Genomic DNA, 14,220 nt, shown 5'->3' with positions numbered 1-14,220 from the left:
TTAAGTTGTTGTGAAGTAAAAAAAACAAACAAATTTAATGATTAAGATTTGGATAATTAAGATTTAGATTTTAAAAATAAACACACTTAATGTGTGAGATCTGGATGATTAAGATCCAGACCTCCATTAAATGCAAACAAATGATGCCTTAAAGTCTGATCAATTTTAGCAAATATTAGACTGATTATGCTATTGCCTTTTTTCTTTCCAGAGCTCCGGGTGTAAAGTTGGACTTTTATCAAAGTCTAATTTCATAATATCCATAATTTCAATTTTAGACCTATATTAGCTGAAGTTGAATCAAAATCGACTAAATTTTTATAACTTCGTAAATTTCAGCTATTGGGTCCTAAAAACGGCTATTTATGTACTCCTTCCAACAACCACCTATTAGATATAGTACTTACTAGAAAAAGAAAAAAACAAAAGGAAAAAAGGACTGGAATTTATTACAACATGAGCGTAATTTCGATAAATGTCAAGGGTAATTCCGTATCTGGATTTCTATAATATTGTCCATGTACTTGGACCGGCACACTCCAGAAGGTGTTTGGTGCACGAACGGAGAGAGAAAGAGAATCCAAAGAAACTCTCTGCCTCTCTCTCGTGAGTATACGTAAAAGTGTATAGAGATTCCCACTTTTTGTTATGCAGAATTTCATGGATTTTGATTGTTATTGTTTTTGTAAAGTAATTAATGTATCTGATCTTTGCGGTGGGGATGCAGGTAGCAGGAAAAGATGGCGTCAGATGGGAAAGTTCATGAATTTGAGGAGGTTGCCAAACACAACAAGACCAAAGATTGCTGGCTTATTATCAGCGGAAAGGTTTCATCTTTTCTCTTCTTTCTATCAATTTGATTTTAGTCATTGATGATCTTGCTTGTACCGGTTATGGATTTTTGGTCATCTTATCTTTGAATCTGTTTGCCTTTTTAAAAGAAGTGTTCTGGTTAGAGACATTGGAATTATCGAATTTGTAGATATTGGGATTTTTGGTGATAGCTTCGATCTAATTACTACTACTTTTTATTGAATTGTTTCTTTGCAATTTCAGTATTTATCTTTCTAATTGACCATTTTAAGTTCAGATTAGGACGATGACCTATCTATTTCCTAACATTATTATCCTTTATGCCTATTGGTGTTCAGTTGAAGTGTCTAACTTTTAAACTTTAACTTTTCCTACTGAAGAAGGAATTTGGTGGTCCGTAAACAGTAACAATCTTTTCTGCGTGTTAATGAAGGTCATGTTAGGCAGCTAATGTTGAACTAAACTTTGAGATTTCAGTCTTTTATCCATGGAAACAAGGGTAGTTGTTTGTCTTATAGGTTTGATGCAGAAAAGCTAGCACTGTGGAACATAGATTTTATTTAGTTGAGAAAAAAGCCAGGTGATTTGTTTTTTATCTTTTATTTTCCCCCCCTTTTTCTCTGGGTCTAAGCTGAGCAGTGAATTGGTTTTTGCCCATTAGTTTTGCTACATTAAAGAAGAGACTAGCATCAAAAAGTTTTGAGAGTCAGCTTAGTTTATCAACTAATATTCTGTGGCACGGTTGTTAGAAGCAAATACCAATAGCGATCTAGCCTGTATCCCCAAACAAGCTTTTTATTGAAAAATTGAAACATGAGTATGGGAGAAATTTGCCTTTTCTATTTTATACTATTCTAACCTAATTTCAATCTTAAATATAAGTATCCATTATGTGTGTTTATAACCCCTAGAGCTCGGAGACCTGTTTCCTGTTGGAGATTGTCGGTTTGGACCTTTGGGTGTGAATAGTATTCCCTTTCTTCGGTAGATGTTTGCTTTCTTTCTTCTTCAGGTTGACTTGTTCTCCATTAAGTGTTGAATGCTTTGCATATTAAGGATATCAAGGTCAAGTCTTTCTAATTCTATGGCTTGAAGGGAATATCTAAACATATGAATCTTGTTTTGGTCATGCATCTCTTCTGTTTTAGTGTTTCGGTTCCGGTGTCCTGAAAGAGGTGAAACTTTGTAGAAATATGCTTATGGCAAAAGACCTCGGGTAAATCAGAAATGTGTATATGGTAATGAAGGCGAAGAAGTATTACTCTGACTCTCCCTTGCCCCTTGTTGACTTCTAAGTTAGCAATGTCGGCTCCTCCTAAAAAAGAAGTAACTAAAGTTCTCTCCTTTAGTCAGAGTTAGAACCTTAATAAGTAAAATTCTAACAATCTGATTTATTATAATAAAATGTTCAACATGTATCTGAGATAATGAAATAGCTTTAGCTTTCTTAGTGACTAGTCATCCAGCTATCCAATAAGTTGCTCAAATCTGGGGACTACTTTAAGATTCCACAATAAACTATTTTCCTCTAGCTGCTTATGCTCAGTTCATCTGTTACGTTCAGTGTATACCAACTTATATCTCATCTTGATGCTCTTCCTTCAAGGGTCCAACAGTTTTATGTTTTTCCTTACCTAAAATGAATTTCAATTTATGTCTGCGTATCAAATTGTTCTCAGGTGTATGATGTAACTCCATTTATGGATGATCATCCTGGTGGTGATGAAGTTTTGCTTTCAGCAACTGGTAATCCCTTTTTTCTCGCTTCAGTTTATTATGGTCACAAGTGTCGTCAGAGGCCTATGTTATACCGAGGGGTCATCGGCACCCGTAAAGTTCGGCAAAAATTCCGTGTATACATGTATATGTCTATCTATATGTCTTTAGAAAGTAGTAATATATCAGTAGTGGACACCCTGTATACAAACCGGATTTTGGTTGAATCCAAAAGTCCACCCCTACCTTCAAATGCTGAGTTCGTCTCTGAGTGTCGTGTGGCACGAATACTGAATTTTGGCTTATTATTGAACAGGGAAAGATGCAACCAATGACTTTGAAGATGTTGGCCACAGTGATTCTGCTAGAGAGATGATGGATAAGTATTACATTGGGGATATCGATGTGTCAACAGTTCCCCTAAAACGTGCTTATGTTCCACCGCAACAAGCCCCATACAATCCCGACAAGACTCCAGAATTTATTATCAAAATTCTACAGTTCCTTGTACCCATCTTGATCTTGGGCTTGGCCTTTGCAGTACGACACTACACCAAGGAGAAGTAATTCTTTTGGATTCCAGTTTGCATCAGTCCCCACTTATTCTTGATTTATGTTGTTGTTGAACGAACACTTGGTTTATCTTGTTTTAGTTCATTATCGAGCTGCAACAACTGAATGTGATCATCAATTTTGTACTGGCCTTTGCAACTGCTTTGTCTGGTACCTCTTGGAAACACTAGATTTGGCTTGTGTTTTTTAATATTTGAGAGTATCTCGTTTCCATTTTTAGATTTTTGTGTGTTCTTCTATTCATATCGGAAGGGGAGCTTTGGCGTATATAGTAAAGTTGCCTCCATGTGACCAGGAGGTCACAGGTTCGAGCTGTGGAAACATCCTCTTGCAAAAATACAGGGTAAGACTGCGTACAATAGTTCTTTACGGTCCGGCCCTTCATCGGACCCCGCGCATAGCGGGGCTTAGTGCATCGGGCTGCCCTTTTCTTCCATTCTATACCGGTTAATTAGTTGCAACCAACCTACTGAATTTTGGGGTAAAAATTATGTTTTTGCTCGCGCCGTTGGAGATGACAAGTTTTGCCTGCCCGCTTTTTGCCAACTATAGAGATTATGTTTACAGATACAGATTTTCTTTTTGGATGAGTTACCTCCTATAGCAAAAGTTGATACCTTATTTATTTTAAATAAATATCCTTTTAAAAAATTATATTCCATAGATACCTTTTAATTTTTTATAGCCAAATATCTATTTATGGTCACCTCCTACCCTTAAGCCATAAAATAAGCTTTGTATTATTTTTCTCTCTCTACTCAAGTTTCTCCTATCCCCTCAAATTTCTCGTATCCCCTACCCCATATCTATTCCCCCCCCCCCCTCCTCTCTCTCTCTCTAATCTTCCACCTTCATCTTACTTTTACAGAGCTTCTCAAAGATATTTTTGTTTGTACAGTTTCGAATCTCATCTCTTTGCCATGGATTTGAACTGCAAAGTTTTGAAGTTTATGATGATGAAAACTCCGGTTGATTCCTGTTAGCGAATCTGCTCCTGTTACATCTTAAAGTATGTGGCAGGATTGGTCTGTACCTCAATTTGAAGAGAATCATATATTGTTCGACCTAATTTTTGGAGAAAGAATCAATCAAAGACTTCTCTTCAGGCTTATGTAGATAAAAATCTTTCTTAATAATTTGTTTGGTAATGGTGGATTCTAATGGATTTCTGGATGGCAGCACCGTTAATTACGGATGGAAACAAACTGAAAATTCAGGTTCCTGTTCCGAGGAAAATCGTTGGCGGCGAGGACGATGTGGTAGATAAGAAGAAAGTGAAAATTGAGGTTCCTATTCCGAGGGAATTGTTATTTCCATCCGCTGAGACGACATTAGGGTTGTTCTTGAACAAAGACGACGGAGTTTGGGGCTGAGCAACTTGAATTTTCTGTTAATATATTTCAATGTATTTCAATGTATCTCGCCGTATTTCCATGTATTTCATTGTATTCATTGTCTTTTTTTTAATTGTATTTCAGTGTATCTCGCTGTATTCCATGTATTTTATTGTATTCACTGTCTCGTTGTATTCCATGAATGTATTCATATATTTTTTTAATTAATATAATTTATGTATTCAGATGTATTATATAATTTCTCTGAAGATTGCTATGTTTTTGGGGTGTTTTTCGGTTGAGAATCTTTTTTATAACTGGAAATACAAAATTTGTGTGTTATAATTGAGTTTGTTGAGTTATATTAGGAGTCTATTATGTTAATTGATTCACTTTCCGTTTAAAAACAGTGTAATCCCCTGTTTCACGCCGTGAATATAGTCGAATACAATAATTTGTCCAGGTGTAATCCAGGTTTCACGCCATGAATACAGTCGAATACACTCGAATACAAAAATCTGTCTTGCTGTAATCCCCTGTTTCACGCCTAGAAATGCTACTGTATTCATGAATACAGTAGCTTAAATACATCGAATACACTCTAAAAAATCTGAAAATATAGCTATAGGAAGTAATATAGTAAATGGTAATTACAACTAGCTAATAACCACTAAAACATAGTGATTTCTGAAAGTTTCTCTTTGTTTTTCTCCTAAAATTTCAGCTGCTTTGTTCTCTTTGCTATATATCCAACTCCTTATGCATTAAGCGGAATAGACTTTTGACTGCAATTTCAAATGTTACGAGGATCACAAAAAGAATAGTAGTGAATGAAGTTTGGAGAATCATGAAATCTCAAGTTTAAATTTTAGCACGACAAAATATATTGGGTGATTTATTCTTATCTGTCTAAGCCTTCAAGGGTAAAATTACTAGATACTTGTCAAAGAGTTGAGTGAACTCATGCGTTGCTCATACATTTTTTTTTCCATTAGTGTATTAGAATTATTAATATAAAACAACGAATTGTAGGACATAATCTTAGAGGGAGAAATTCAAAAATAGCCAGATTTACAAGTGGTCATTCAAAAATAGCCAAAGTTTGAAAAGTAACCGAAATTTAGCCATTTTTCAAGTAAAGATAAATCTGAACGAGAACACTGTTCAAAATCCAGAAAAATACTCCAGTATAATATACAGGAGTTCCAGTATAATATACTGGAGTTCCAGCATAAGTTACTGGAATTCCAGTATAATATACCGGTCCAGCATAATATGCTCCAATCTCCAGTAATTATACTGGAACTTTCCGCGTGTTGGAGTCCTAGCATAATATGCTGGAAGCTCATACACAGGTGCACCGATCTCCAGTATATTATGCCGGAACTTTACGTGTTGCAGCAAAATAGTGGCTATTTTTCAATGACTTTGCAAACGCTGGCTATTTTTGAATGACCAATCCGAAAACTGGCTAGCCCGGGCTATTTTTACGATCTTAGAGTATCCAATATTGACAAAAACTTGAACCAGGTTTCAGAGCTTTTTCAATTACGGGGAAGTATAGGTACCAATTTTAGCCTATATTCTTTCTTTTAAAACCTATTTTAGTCTATCTTGTATATAGTTTGAAACTTCTTTTCACTTATTGACTGGGTATTAAAAAGATATGTGTTAGAACTTATTTGAGAGTGATATTCATGTTCATCATCATACATTTTAACATTGTTGGGTGAATTAAAATAAAAAGTTAAAACTCCATTGTCGGGGTTTTTAAAAGCTTGAAAACTTATAATTGGGTTTTGTGCTTTGTTGATATTTTGACAAATGATGATTGAGGTTCGTTGGGGATATCATTTTTAATTTGTGGTTATTATTTAAAGCTATTTGGTGAAGATTTGAGCTATTAGGTGATGTTTTTCGTGAGTTAAAATTCGTAAGAGACAAAACCCAGTTTTTATATACAACATTATGCAAAATTATAATAATGTGTATAATGTATAATGCATAATGTTGTATAACAGGTACAGGAACATTGTTGCAGAAAAACCCATCAGTTATGCGACTGTAAACTTAAAAACCTTGCTTTCCTTTGGATCCCAATCAAGCATGATTTTGACCTTGATGCCAAGTGCTCTCTGTCTCTGAAGTCATGGACATCTTACAAGTGTGTTTGAGGTTTCCGCTACTCTTTTAAGGATGTGGTTTAAATTATGGGGACAATATAGGTAGGAACAAGTTTGTTCCAGAGCCCATCGACATCTGATCTGAGGTAATCCTTCCGAAGATAGTCAAAGAAAATGCAATATTGCAACAGATTTATGAGCACGGTGATGTTTTTGAACAGCTGCAGCAATAGCAAAGCAGAGCTGAAATATTCTGCAGCTGCACAATTAAGTTTGGTATATCATAGGAAAACTTCATTTAAGCAAAGTTTAGATATTTTAAGATATAGCTACTGCTTTGATGATTAAGAAGCCAAATTTTCGTCTAAGTAGCAAATCAACCACAATGCAGCTGAAACCCATGCTTTTCTTTCACAATTCCATCCCTTCGTTCAGGGAGAACACTCCTTGCAACCAAACCCCATTTTCTTGGGGAAGTTGCAATAGGAGATTCATACAAATACTTCAACTAAAGGCCACCTTAGGCGCATTAACAATAGAACCAAATTAAAATTTCAACACCAAGCATGGTACACAATCTGGAATACAGGCTACCAGCGAATAGCTACACTAAGTTCAACCATTTGCAGCCTGCATGTAGGATATAGTCGCATAAGTTATTTCCTAAGTGCAAATTCTTTTGACATTTGCCTGTTTTTTAGCCAAAAGAATGCAGCGACAGTACTTGACCATAAACTGTCTTCAGGTAGAGCGGTTCTTCATGTGTACCAGAGATGCCTGCAGATTTCAATAGCATCATTCCGCGTAATAACTTCCGAGAAAGCAAAGAGAATAAATTAGTGTAAAATCCAGGAAAGCGCCATAACAAAGGTGTCTATATCTTCTCATGGAGAGTGACCACCAAGTCATGAGCATCATCTAAAAGCTTCCATACATCCAGTTGACCAGCCATGCTCTGACACTCCCTTAAAATTTCATCCATGCTACTATACTTCTCTATGATCTGTTTCCTGCGTTGCAATACAGATGCTGCAATTGCATAAAGCAAAAGATCATCTGTTGGTGGGGCACGCAGCCTAATCCTACTCCAGGCAGACTTCCCAATGCCGGCCCTAATAGCCGCTTGGTCTGCCCACATTACTTCCCATATGCAAAGTGTTTGCTCAAAAGTTAATTCCCTCCTGAAAAGCACTACCACCATCCTGTACACAAAAAAGCAATCCTCTGCTTGGAGCTTCTCCAGGTGTCGATAGAGATGCGAATCCTTGTGCTTGATGATCTTAGAGATAATGTTTAGCTGCCTCCTGATTCCAACCTCATCAAGCCTGAAGTTATGCCGAGCCTTCTTCATGAAACCAACAAAGCACCAAAAAGCTTCATGGTCCTCTGTCATTACAGTAATTATCGGTGAAAGCAAATCGCTCATCCCCTGACAATAGCCAATTTCAGGATCATATAGAGCATAGGCTTCAAGAATGGAGACTAACCGAGCAGCATGCAGGATCCTAGGGGGCTCTAGGTGTTCATAGTCCTTCAACCCAACAGCCTCTGCAACACGGTGTGCCCTGCTCTCTGATACTACAGCTTGAGATGGGGAATATGCTATCCACTCTGCATTAGCACGAATTGCATCAAGCCGAATTATTCGTTGCCATGTACCAAAATCTTCTGCACTACAGGGCCTTGAAGAAACTTCTGTCTTTGAAGGAGAAGGGTCCTCCTTAGAAGTCACTTCAGCAACTTCAGCAGTATTCTCATCCATGCTTTCTGCGGAGGGGACAGTTTGACTAATATCAGGATCTGCAGAGGAATCCGAGTCTGATGACTCAGAGTCAGAGACATCATTTGGCTCCATCACTCGTTTGGAAATGGAAAATTCATCTGCACCACCGGGGTTGTCAGAATCCTCGATGTATGGGCTCCTGTCCTCACTAGAGAGAGATTCCCGGGCAGTAACAACATCTTCATAGTCGGGGGAATCCGTCCCTTCAGTGATATTGCCTTCACCATCGCTTCCCATTCCACCAGTTTCCTTCATTTTAAAAGTTCCATTGCGTTTCAGCAGTCGGCGACAATCTCTCCTAAGGCTCTCATATTCCCTCCTGCACTCACAGATCGTCTATAAGGAGTACGAATCATGCAGTTAAAAGGTAGTTGGCACAAAATTAACACACAGATAACTATGACCCGTCAACTGATTACACGCAGAACCCTCTACATTTCTACAAGATAAAAATAAAGGGTTTTCTTGCATCTCAGTCCTTTTTTCGGCTAGGGAGGATGAATCTGGTTATATTACCTTTTCTGATTTCTTATACAGTCTCTTTCTTCTTTGGAGCTGTTCAACTCATAGCTGCAGAGAGACACAAAGTAAGTCAATCTACTACAACCAAAACGTTCACTGTCGGGGAAAAAGGGGGAAAAAGCATTTGTGGTTGCAGGAACTCATTTTTGTCAAATAAAGAAACGTCACAAGGTATGCATTGTCACCGAACTTGACAGAGCAAAGTAATTACACTGATGCAAAAGCCTGGGAACTGCTCTAAGGCCCCATTTGGGTGAGGGATGCATTAGACAATAAGTGCTTTATCATAAAAAGGTACTCATTTCTTCTCCATATAGGTATCTCATCTGATTTAAACTTAAGACACAACTATTAAAATAAATGTTGAAATTTACAATGTATATTTTTAATGAAAGTAGATCTGACAATAGATATAGGTTTTTTCAAGAATTTGAATTTTATCTTTTTTTTGGTTAATGATTCATTTTTGGTTTAACCATCCGCTGTTCCAAACCAACTGGCCTGACTAATCGGTATTCACAAAGTAGAAACCTCACTATGGGGGGTTTCTCCCTACCAATGAGGACTTCATTCCCAATGCCCGAACCCGAGATATGGTAAAATTGTTATTTCAAATAAAAGTGGGCTTAGAAGAAGATATAATGTTGACTTCTTAAAAGACCTTTTTGATAATAGAATAGAGAAAAAGCTTTGGAAAGTGTAAGGAAAAAAGTATCCCTTCTGGGGATTATAGACAGAGATTTAGATCAACCCAAATATAAACTATGACATTTAATTTGGACTAGATCATCAAGGTGTTCCTAAAATTTCTTAATTTATACATTTGTTTTGGCTAATAAGCACTTGTTAGGCAAAATTTCAGATTTGGGCCTAATTTTTTAAAAAAAACTAAAATGAATTTGGCCAAAACTTTTAATTGTCTTTGCAATTCACTTTCCCACTCTGTCGAATCAAACTACTAAGTTCCCGCTTCAGGTTACTTTGTTATTCAAAAACTAAATTTGAAAAATAATGTGCAAGAAAAAAACACATGTGATGTTTTGATACAAAGTTTCTCCACATTATATACAGTTTTAAGTAGTACTATTCAGGAAATATTAATGTGGAACTATCACGCTCCCAAATGGGACTAAAAACCTCTAGAAACATTGCCCATCGTCACTTCAAACAGTTAAAAAACAATAAAACATTTATAAGGGATTTGTCCATTCTAAGCGTAGTTCTACATGGCAAGGGTAATAGGATCCAGAAACCTAAATTGTCACCAAGAAATGAAGTACTGCTAGAGCAGAGAATAATTTTGAAACAATCTTCTACGGAAAAAATTCGTAACATAATAGAGACCTTGGCAGTGAACCTAACATGCATAACTAGAGGTCCAGCAAGAGGATGCGTTTAAAGATAGACAAAGTATGAGAGAGTACTGGTCCCAAGCATCATCACATAAGAAACAGGTACTACATCTGAATGAAGCACATGGGGGTAGTTATTAAATATATAATTAAGGGGAAGTGTAAAGAGATGATTTTATCAGTCACTAAGAAGTAAATATTCAGATGATAAATTATTATTGATCTAGAGAATAGAACTCCAGTGCCATCGCTCGTGGAAATTAAAGCAACTACAATTGGCTAAACAAAGGAAAATAGGAAAGAAAAAAAACAAGCGCATCATCAAACTTAACAAGGTAATTATTACATGAGAAAGAAATACTTACACCCCAAGCAGAAATGGCCAAACCTCTGCCCTGATACTTGGATCAACACCCTACATGAAAGGGCCAACAGATTAGTCAACATACTCTTGTTTGGAAAGCAAGGAAGGGAAAGGGTGATGGTAAAACTTTTCATAGCCTTCTTTAGTCGTGAAAAGTTTTTAGGCACATAAAAGATCATGTTCCTATTGGAAGAGAGAAGTCTGAAAATTTTGAAAGGAAGTTGGGTAATTCACAACTTTCTTTCACACCTTTTTCGATACCAAGCAAGACAGAATGATCTTTCTCCATCTCCTACTATGCCTTAATACACCAAAGAAGTGAGATAATCTTTTCAATCCCTTTTTGAGAGGAGAAAAGTCTAGAGTAAAAATTAAAGAAAGTTGGGGAATCTATAACTTCTCCTCATGGTCTTTTTGGATTCCATACAAGAAAGAATGGGTTTCTCAACTCAATTTTATGTACTCCCTTAACCAAGCAAGGGAAATCCAATCATTCTCTATTAGTTCCTCTTTTAGGCCTTCCTTTCTACTCCTAACTTCTCAAACAAACCTTTTAATGTTTGTTGCCTTGATAATCTTTGTGTACATTGAGATAAGAAAGATGCAATCATAAGAATTCAAGGTCGCAGAAACTCACTCCGCTTCGGACTTTCTTTAGAAATTTAACTCCACCGTCACGAAGTTTTCCTTCTGGTGTGAAAAAGCCTCTCCACTGTTGGGGTGCAAGAGCACGTTTTCTTTTTCTACGAGACCATGGTGATTTGAGATGACCTCTGAAATGAATGATAAGCATGAATAAGCATTTTGGTAAACAAGAAGCGCACGTCAAGGTAACACTAAATCTTTGTTTTGTTAGGTGTCAGGGTAACAACATCAGAAGCTCAAATTAGATCCATCTGTCAAGACTTATATTCAGCATAATTAGCAATTTCACAATATCACTTCAAAACTCACTCTAGAAAACAAGGGTTTTGCAAAGGTTAACCATTATAGCGATAAGAAAATAATCATAGGTAAAACTGCAACTGAGAAAGATAAAAGAAAAGAAACAACTGGCAGGACCCCAAGTCCACAACCACAAAACAATGTGCTGAAGGTAATGAACTTATAACAACTTGAAAGAAGGAAGGAGTTGCAGGATATTTAGTGTTCAACCAGAAAGTAGTACATATTATTACTGCTAAATAAAGATAACATAATCTATCCGTGAGACTATCTTTGATAGGCGAGGTTTAGCAGCAGGAATAGGGACTTATTAATGATTCACTCTTCAAATCAGAATATCCAAACACAAAGCACTCCTAATTGCCTCCAAATAACATTTCGCTAAGAAACCATGTGGAATCTAAGGGTGAGACCGCAATGGAAGAGAAGTAATACTATTTTGCTACTTTAAGGAGTTCTCAATCTTACAGGGTTGTGGCATCTTCATGCTAAATCAGCACAAATATGGTAAACATTTAGCAACACAACTTAACTAAGAAAAACTTCGAAACCTTTCAGTATAAGCAAAAACATATGGTGAAAGAAACACTCCTAAACATTAAATTCCACTGTTAATGAGCCTACCGTATCCAAACAATATCCAAATTTCACAGACAGTAACTTAAAGATTGAGACTCTGGCATAGAAACTTAAAAAACACATCAACACCTAGAAACTACCTAGTACCTACATCAGAAATTCCCCTTCAACTAGTGCAACGTCACCCCAACCCACACCCCAGAACCTCGAAATAAATATATAACATCCCTATCCTGGGAAAGATGAAGAGAGTTACATATCATATCAGTTTCCATTTCATCTGTACACTTAATTTATCCTCATAAAAACAAACTCTGTGAAACTTCAAACATGGAACCCTACTTGTGTCACCGGGAGAAAAGAGAAGGAGAAATTAGCAAGAGGTCGACAAAATTGTAACTTTCATACTTTTAATCACGTAAGCAGGCAGATAGAGAGACTATCGCCCGCATACATCCAATAAACAAAGTTTATCAACAAATGAAGGTTTCCAACCTTGTCTAATTTAAATAAAAGATATTACTATGACTTGTTCAGAGCTTATAGCTCAAGGAATAACACCAGTTCATTGACAATAAAAAATCCAATCATAAAAATACGAAAAATCTAAGGACCCTCCAGACATAGCAGGACTGAGATTGAGCGATGATCTGAAGTATTCAACTTTAGCACTGGGGCACATCCTAGCCAAAAGAAGAGGACCTCAGATCGAGATCTGAAAAACAGGTATGCTTATATAAAATGGCAGATGAATGATCAAATGGAACAGTTATAGAAACTGAGAAGAAGCAGATCGAAGCAGTTTTAGGATAGGAGAGAGACTCACCGATTAGAGGAAGAAGAAGAAGCTGGTGAGGATGCAACAACGAATAAGACTGATCTCAAATGAATCCACGACGATGACGATGACGGTGACGGTGATGATGAAGACGGTGAAGAGGAATTTGAAGACGACGAAGTCTGACTTCGTTTGAGAGCTCTCATCTACTTCTACAACTGACTCACTGTTTTAACTGTGAAAAGAAAGAGAGAGAAGAAGATCTACTCTACAGATTTCTAGGGTTTCAATTGAGTCCGGATATGTAAAACACACTCTTCCTTTTTTTTCTTTTTTTCTTTTTGGTTACAATATGTTTTGAAATTTGTGCGTTTTTACCTAGTAGAGTAGAAAACGGCGGCGGCCAAGGCGAGTCCGGCCAAGGCCGTGACTGCAAAAGCTATACCGGCATTGGAAGGCTGACGGTCCATCCAGAAAGCACCACCGTTGCCTCCGCCGCCAACGCCGCCGATGAATAATCCACCGAGCTTACTGATTTTGGTGCCGATTGATTCAACAGCATTAGTAGGAGCCCCGAACACGGAGGTGAAGAACGAGAAAACGAGCATGGAGATTGATATGAATCTGGAATCACGAGTCTACCCCTGAGCTGCTGTACCGTGCCGATTAGATTTTCCACCATAACCAACTCAACCTTTCCTTTCCCTTCTTCCTTCAACTGCTTTTTCTTTTTGGGGGGTTTGGGATTTGCCCCTTTTTTTTTTCTTTTTCTTTTTCTTTTTTCTCACTTTGGTTTTGCTATTCTCATCACTCTTTCTATGTCTCTCTTTAAGTATGCTCTCTTTGATATCACTGCATGTGAGAGAGAGAGAGAGGGAGTCTAATATCCTAGTGGGTTTTTGTATGTGTGGGGACTGTTTATTTCTCTTTTTTTGTAGTGGGGCTAGAGAGAGAAAGCACTGCACAGAGGACTGCCCTCTTCTCTCTTCCAGCCTTTCGCTTTTTTGTTACCGTGAGGATTTCTTTTGGGCTTTTTAATTGCGGAAAGGGTTAAATATAGCGATTTTTTCATTCCTATATATTATTGGAAATTTTATTACCCTAAATATTCATATTTTAGTAAATTACCCTATTTATACAAGTTTTGTTTACAAAATATATATATTCCACCTTAAAAGGCTCCCAATTCATTATTAGTGTTACCTCTTTTACTTTTTTTTCTCTTCTTCTCTTCCCTATTTTTTTGATGCCCTATACTAATCGTGCTTGATCACATCCAGGAGAGAATTCGGTGTATTAATACTAACATTTTTGCCGCATTTCATGCATGGTTGGATC

General features: G+C 37.0%; 2 protein-coding genes across 3 annotated transcripts; one reads left to right on the top strand and one right to left on the bottom strand.

The window, feature by feature from the left end:
- Nucleotides 1-495: 495 nt before the first annotated feature.
- Nucleotides 496-3,321, top strand: LOC109210141 (cytochrome b5). Its single transcript, XM_019373514.1, has 4 exons — nt 496-606; nt 728-827; nt 2,493-2,559; nt 2,846-3,321. Exons 2-4 carry the CDS (start codon nt 741-743, stop codon nt 3,094-3,096), a joined length of 405 nt encoding a protein of 134 aa, XP_019229059.1. The 5' UTR covers nt 496-606; nt 728-740; the 3' UTR covers nt 3,097-3,321.
- A 3,603-nt stretch (nt 3,322-6,924) lies between these two features.
- LOC109210139 (GTPase-activating protein gyp7-like) lies at nt 6,925-13,895 on the bottom strand. 2 transcript variants are annotated; one of them, XM_019373509.1, is made up of 5 exons: nt 12,931-13,895; nt 11,218-11,353; nt 10,582-10,631; nt 8,859-8,912; nt 6,925-8,661 (listed from the first exon to the last, which is right to left on the bottom strand). In XM_019373509.1, the coding sequence occupies exons 1-5, from the start codon at nt 13,086-13,088 to the stop codon at nt 7,434-7,436; spliced, it is 1,626 nt and encodes a 541-aa protein (XP_019229054.1). In that variant the 5' UTR covers nt 13,089-13,895; the 3' UTR covers nt 6,925-7,433. The 2 variants fall into 2 exon arrangements, with proteins under 2 accessions (XP_019229054.1, XP_019229053.1); XM_019373508.1 differs by having other exon boundaries at nt 13,261-13,895.
- Between the last annotated feature and the right edge of the window lie 325 nt (nt 13,896-14,220).

Source organism: Nicotiana attenuata, unplaced genomic scaffold, assembly GCF_001879085.1.
Source record: "Nicotiana attenuata strain UT unplaced genomic scaffold, NIATTr2, whole genome shotgun sequence".
In the NCBI taxonomy this organism is placed as follows: Eukaryota; Viridiplantae; Streptophyta; class Magnoliopsida; order Solanales; family Solanaceae; genus Nicotiana; species Nicotiana attenuata.
This window is presented reverse-complemented; position numbering and strand designations above follow the sequence as displayed.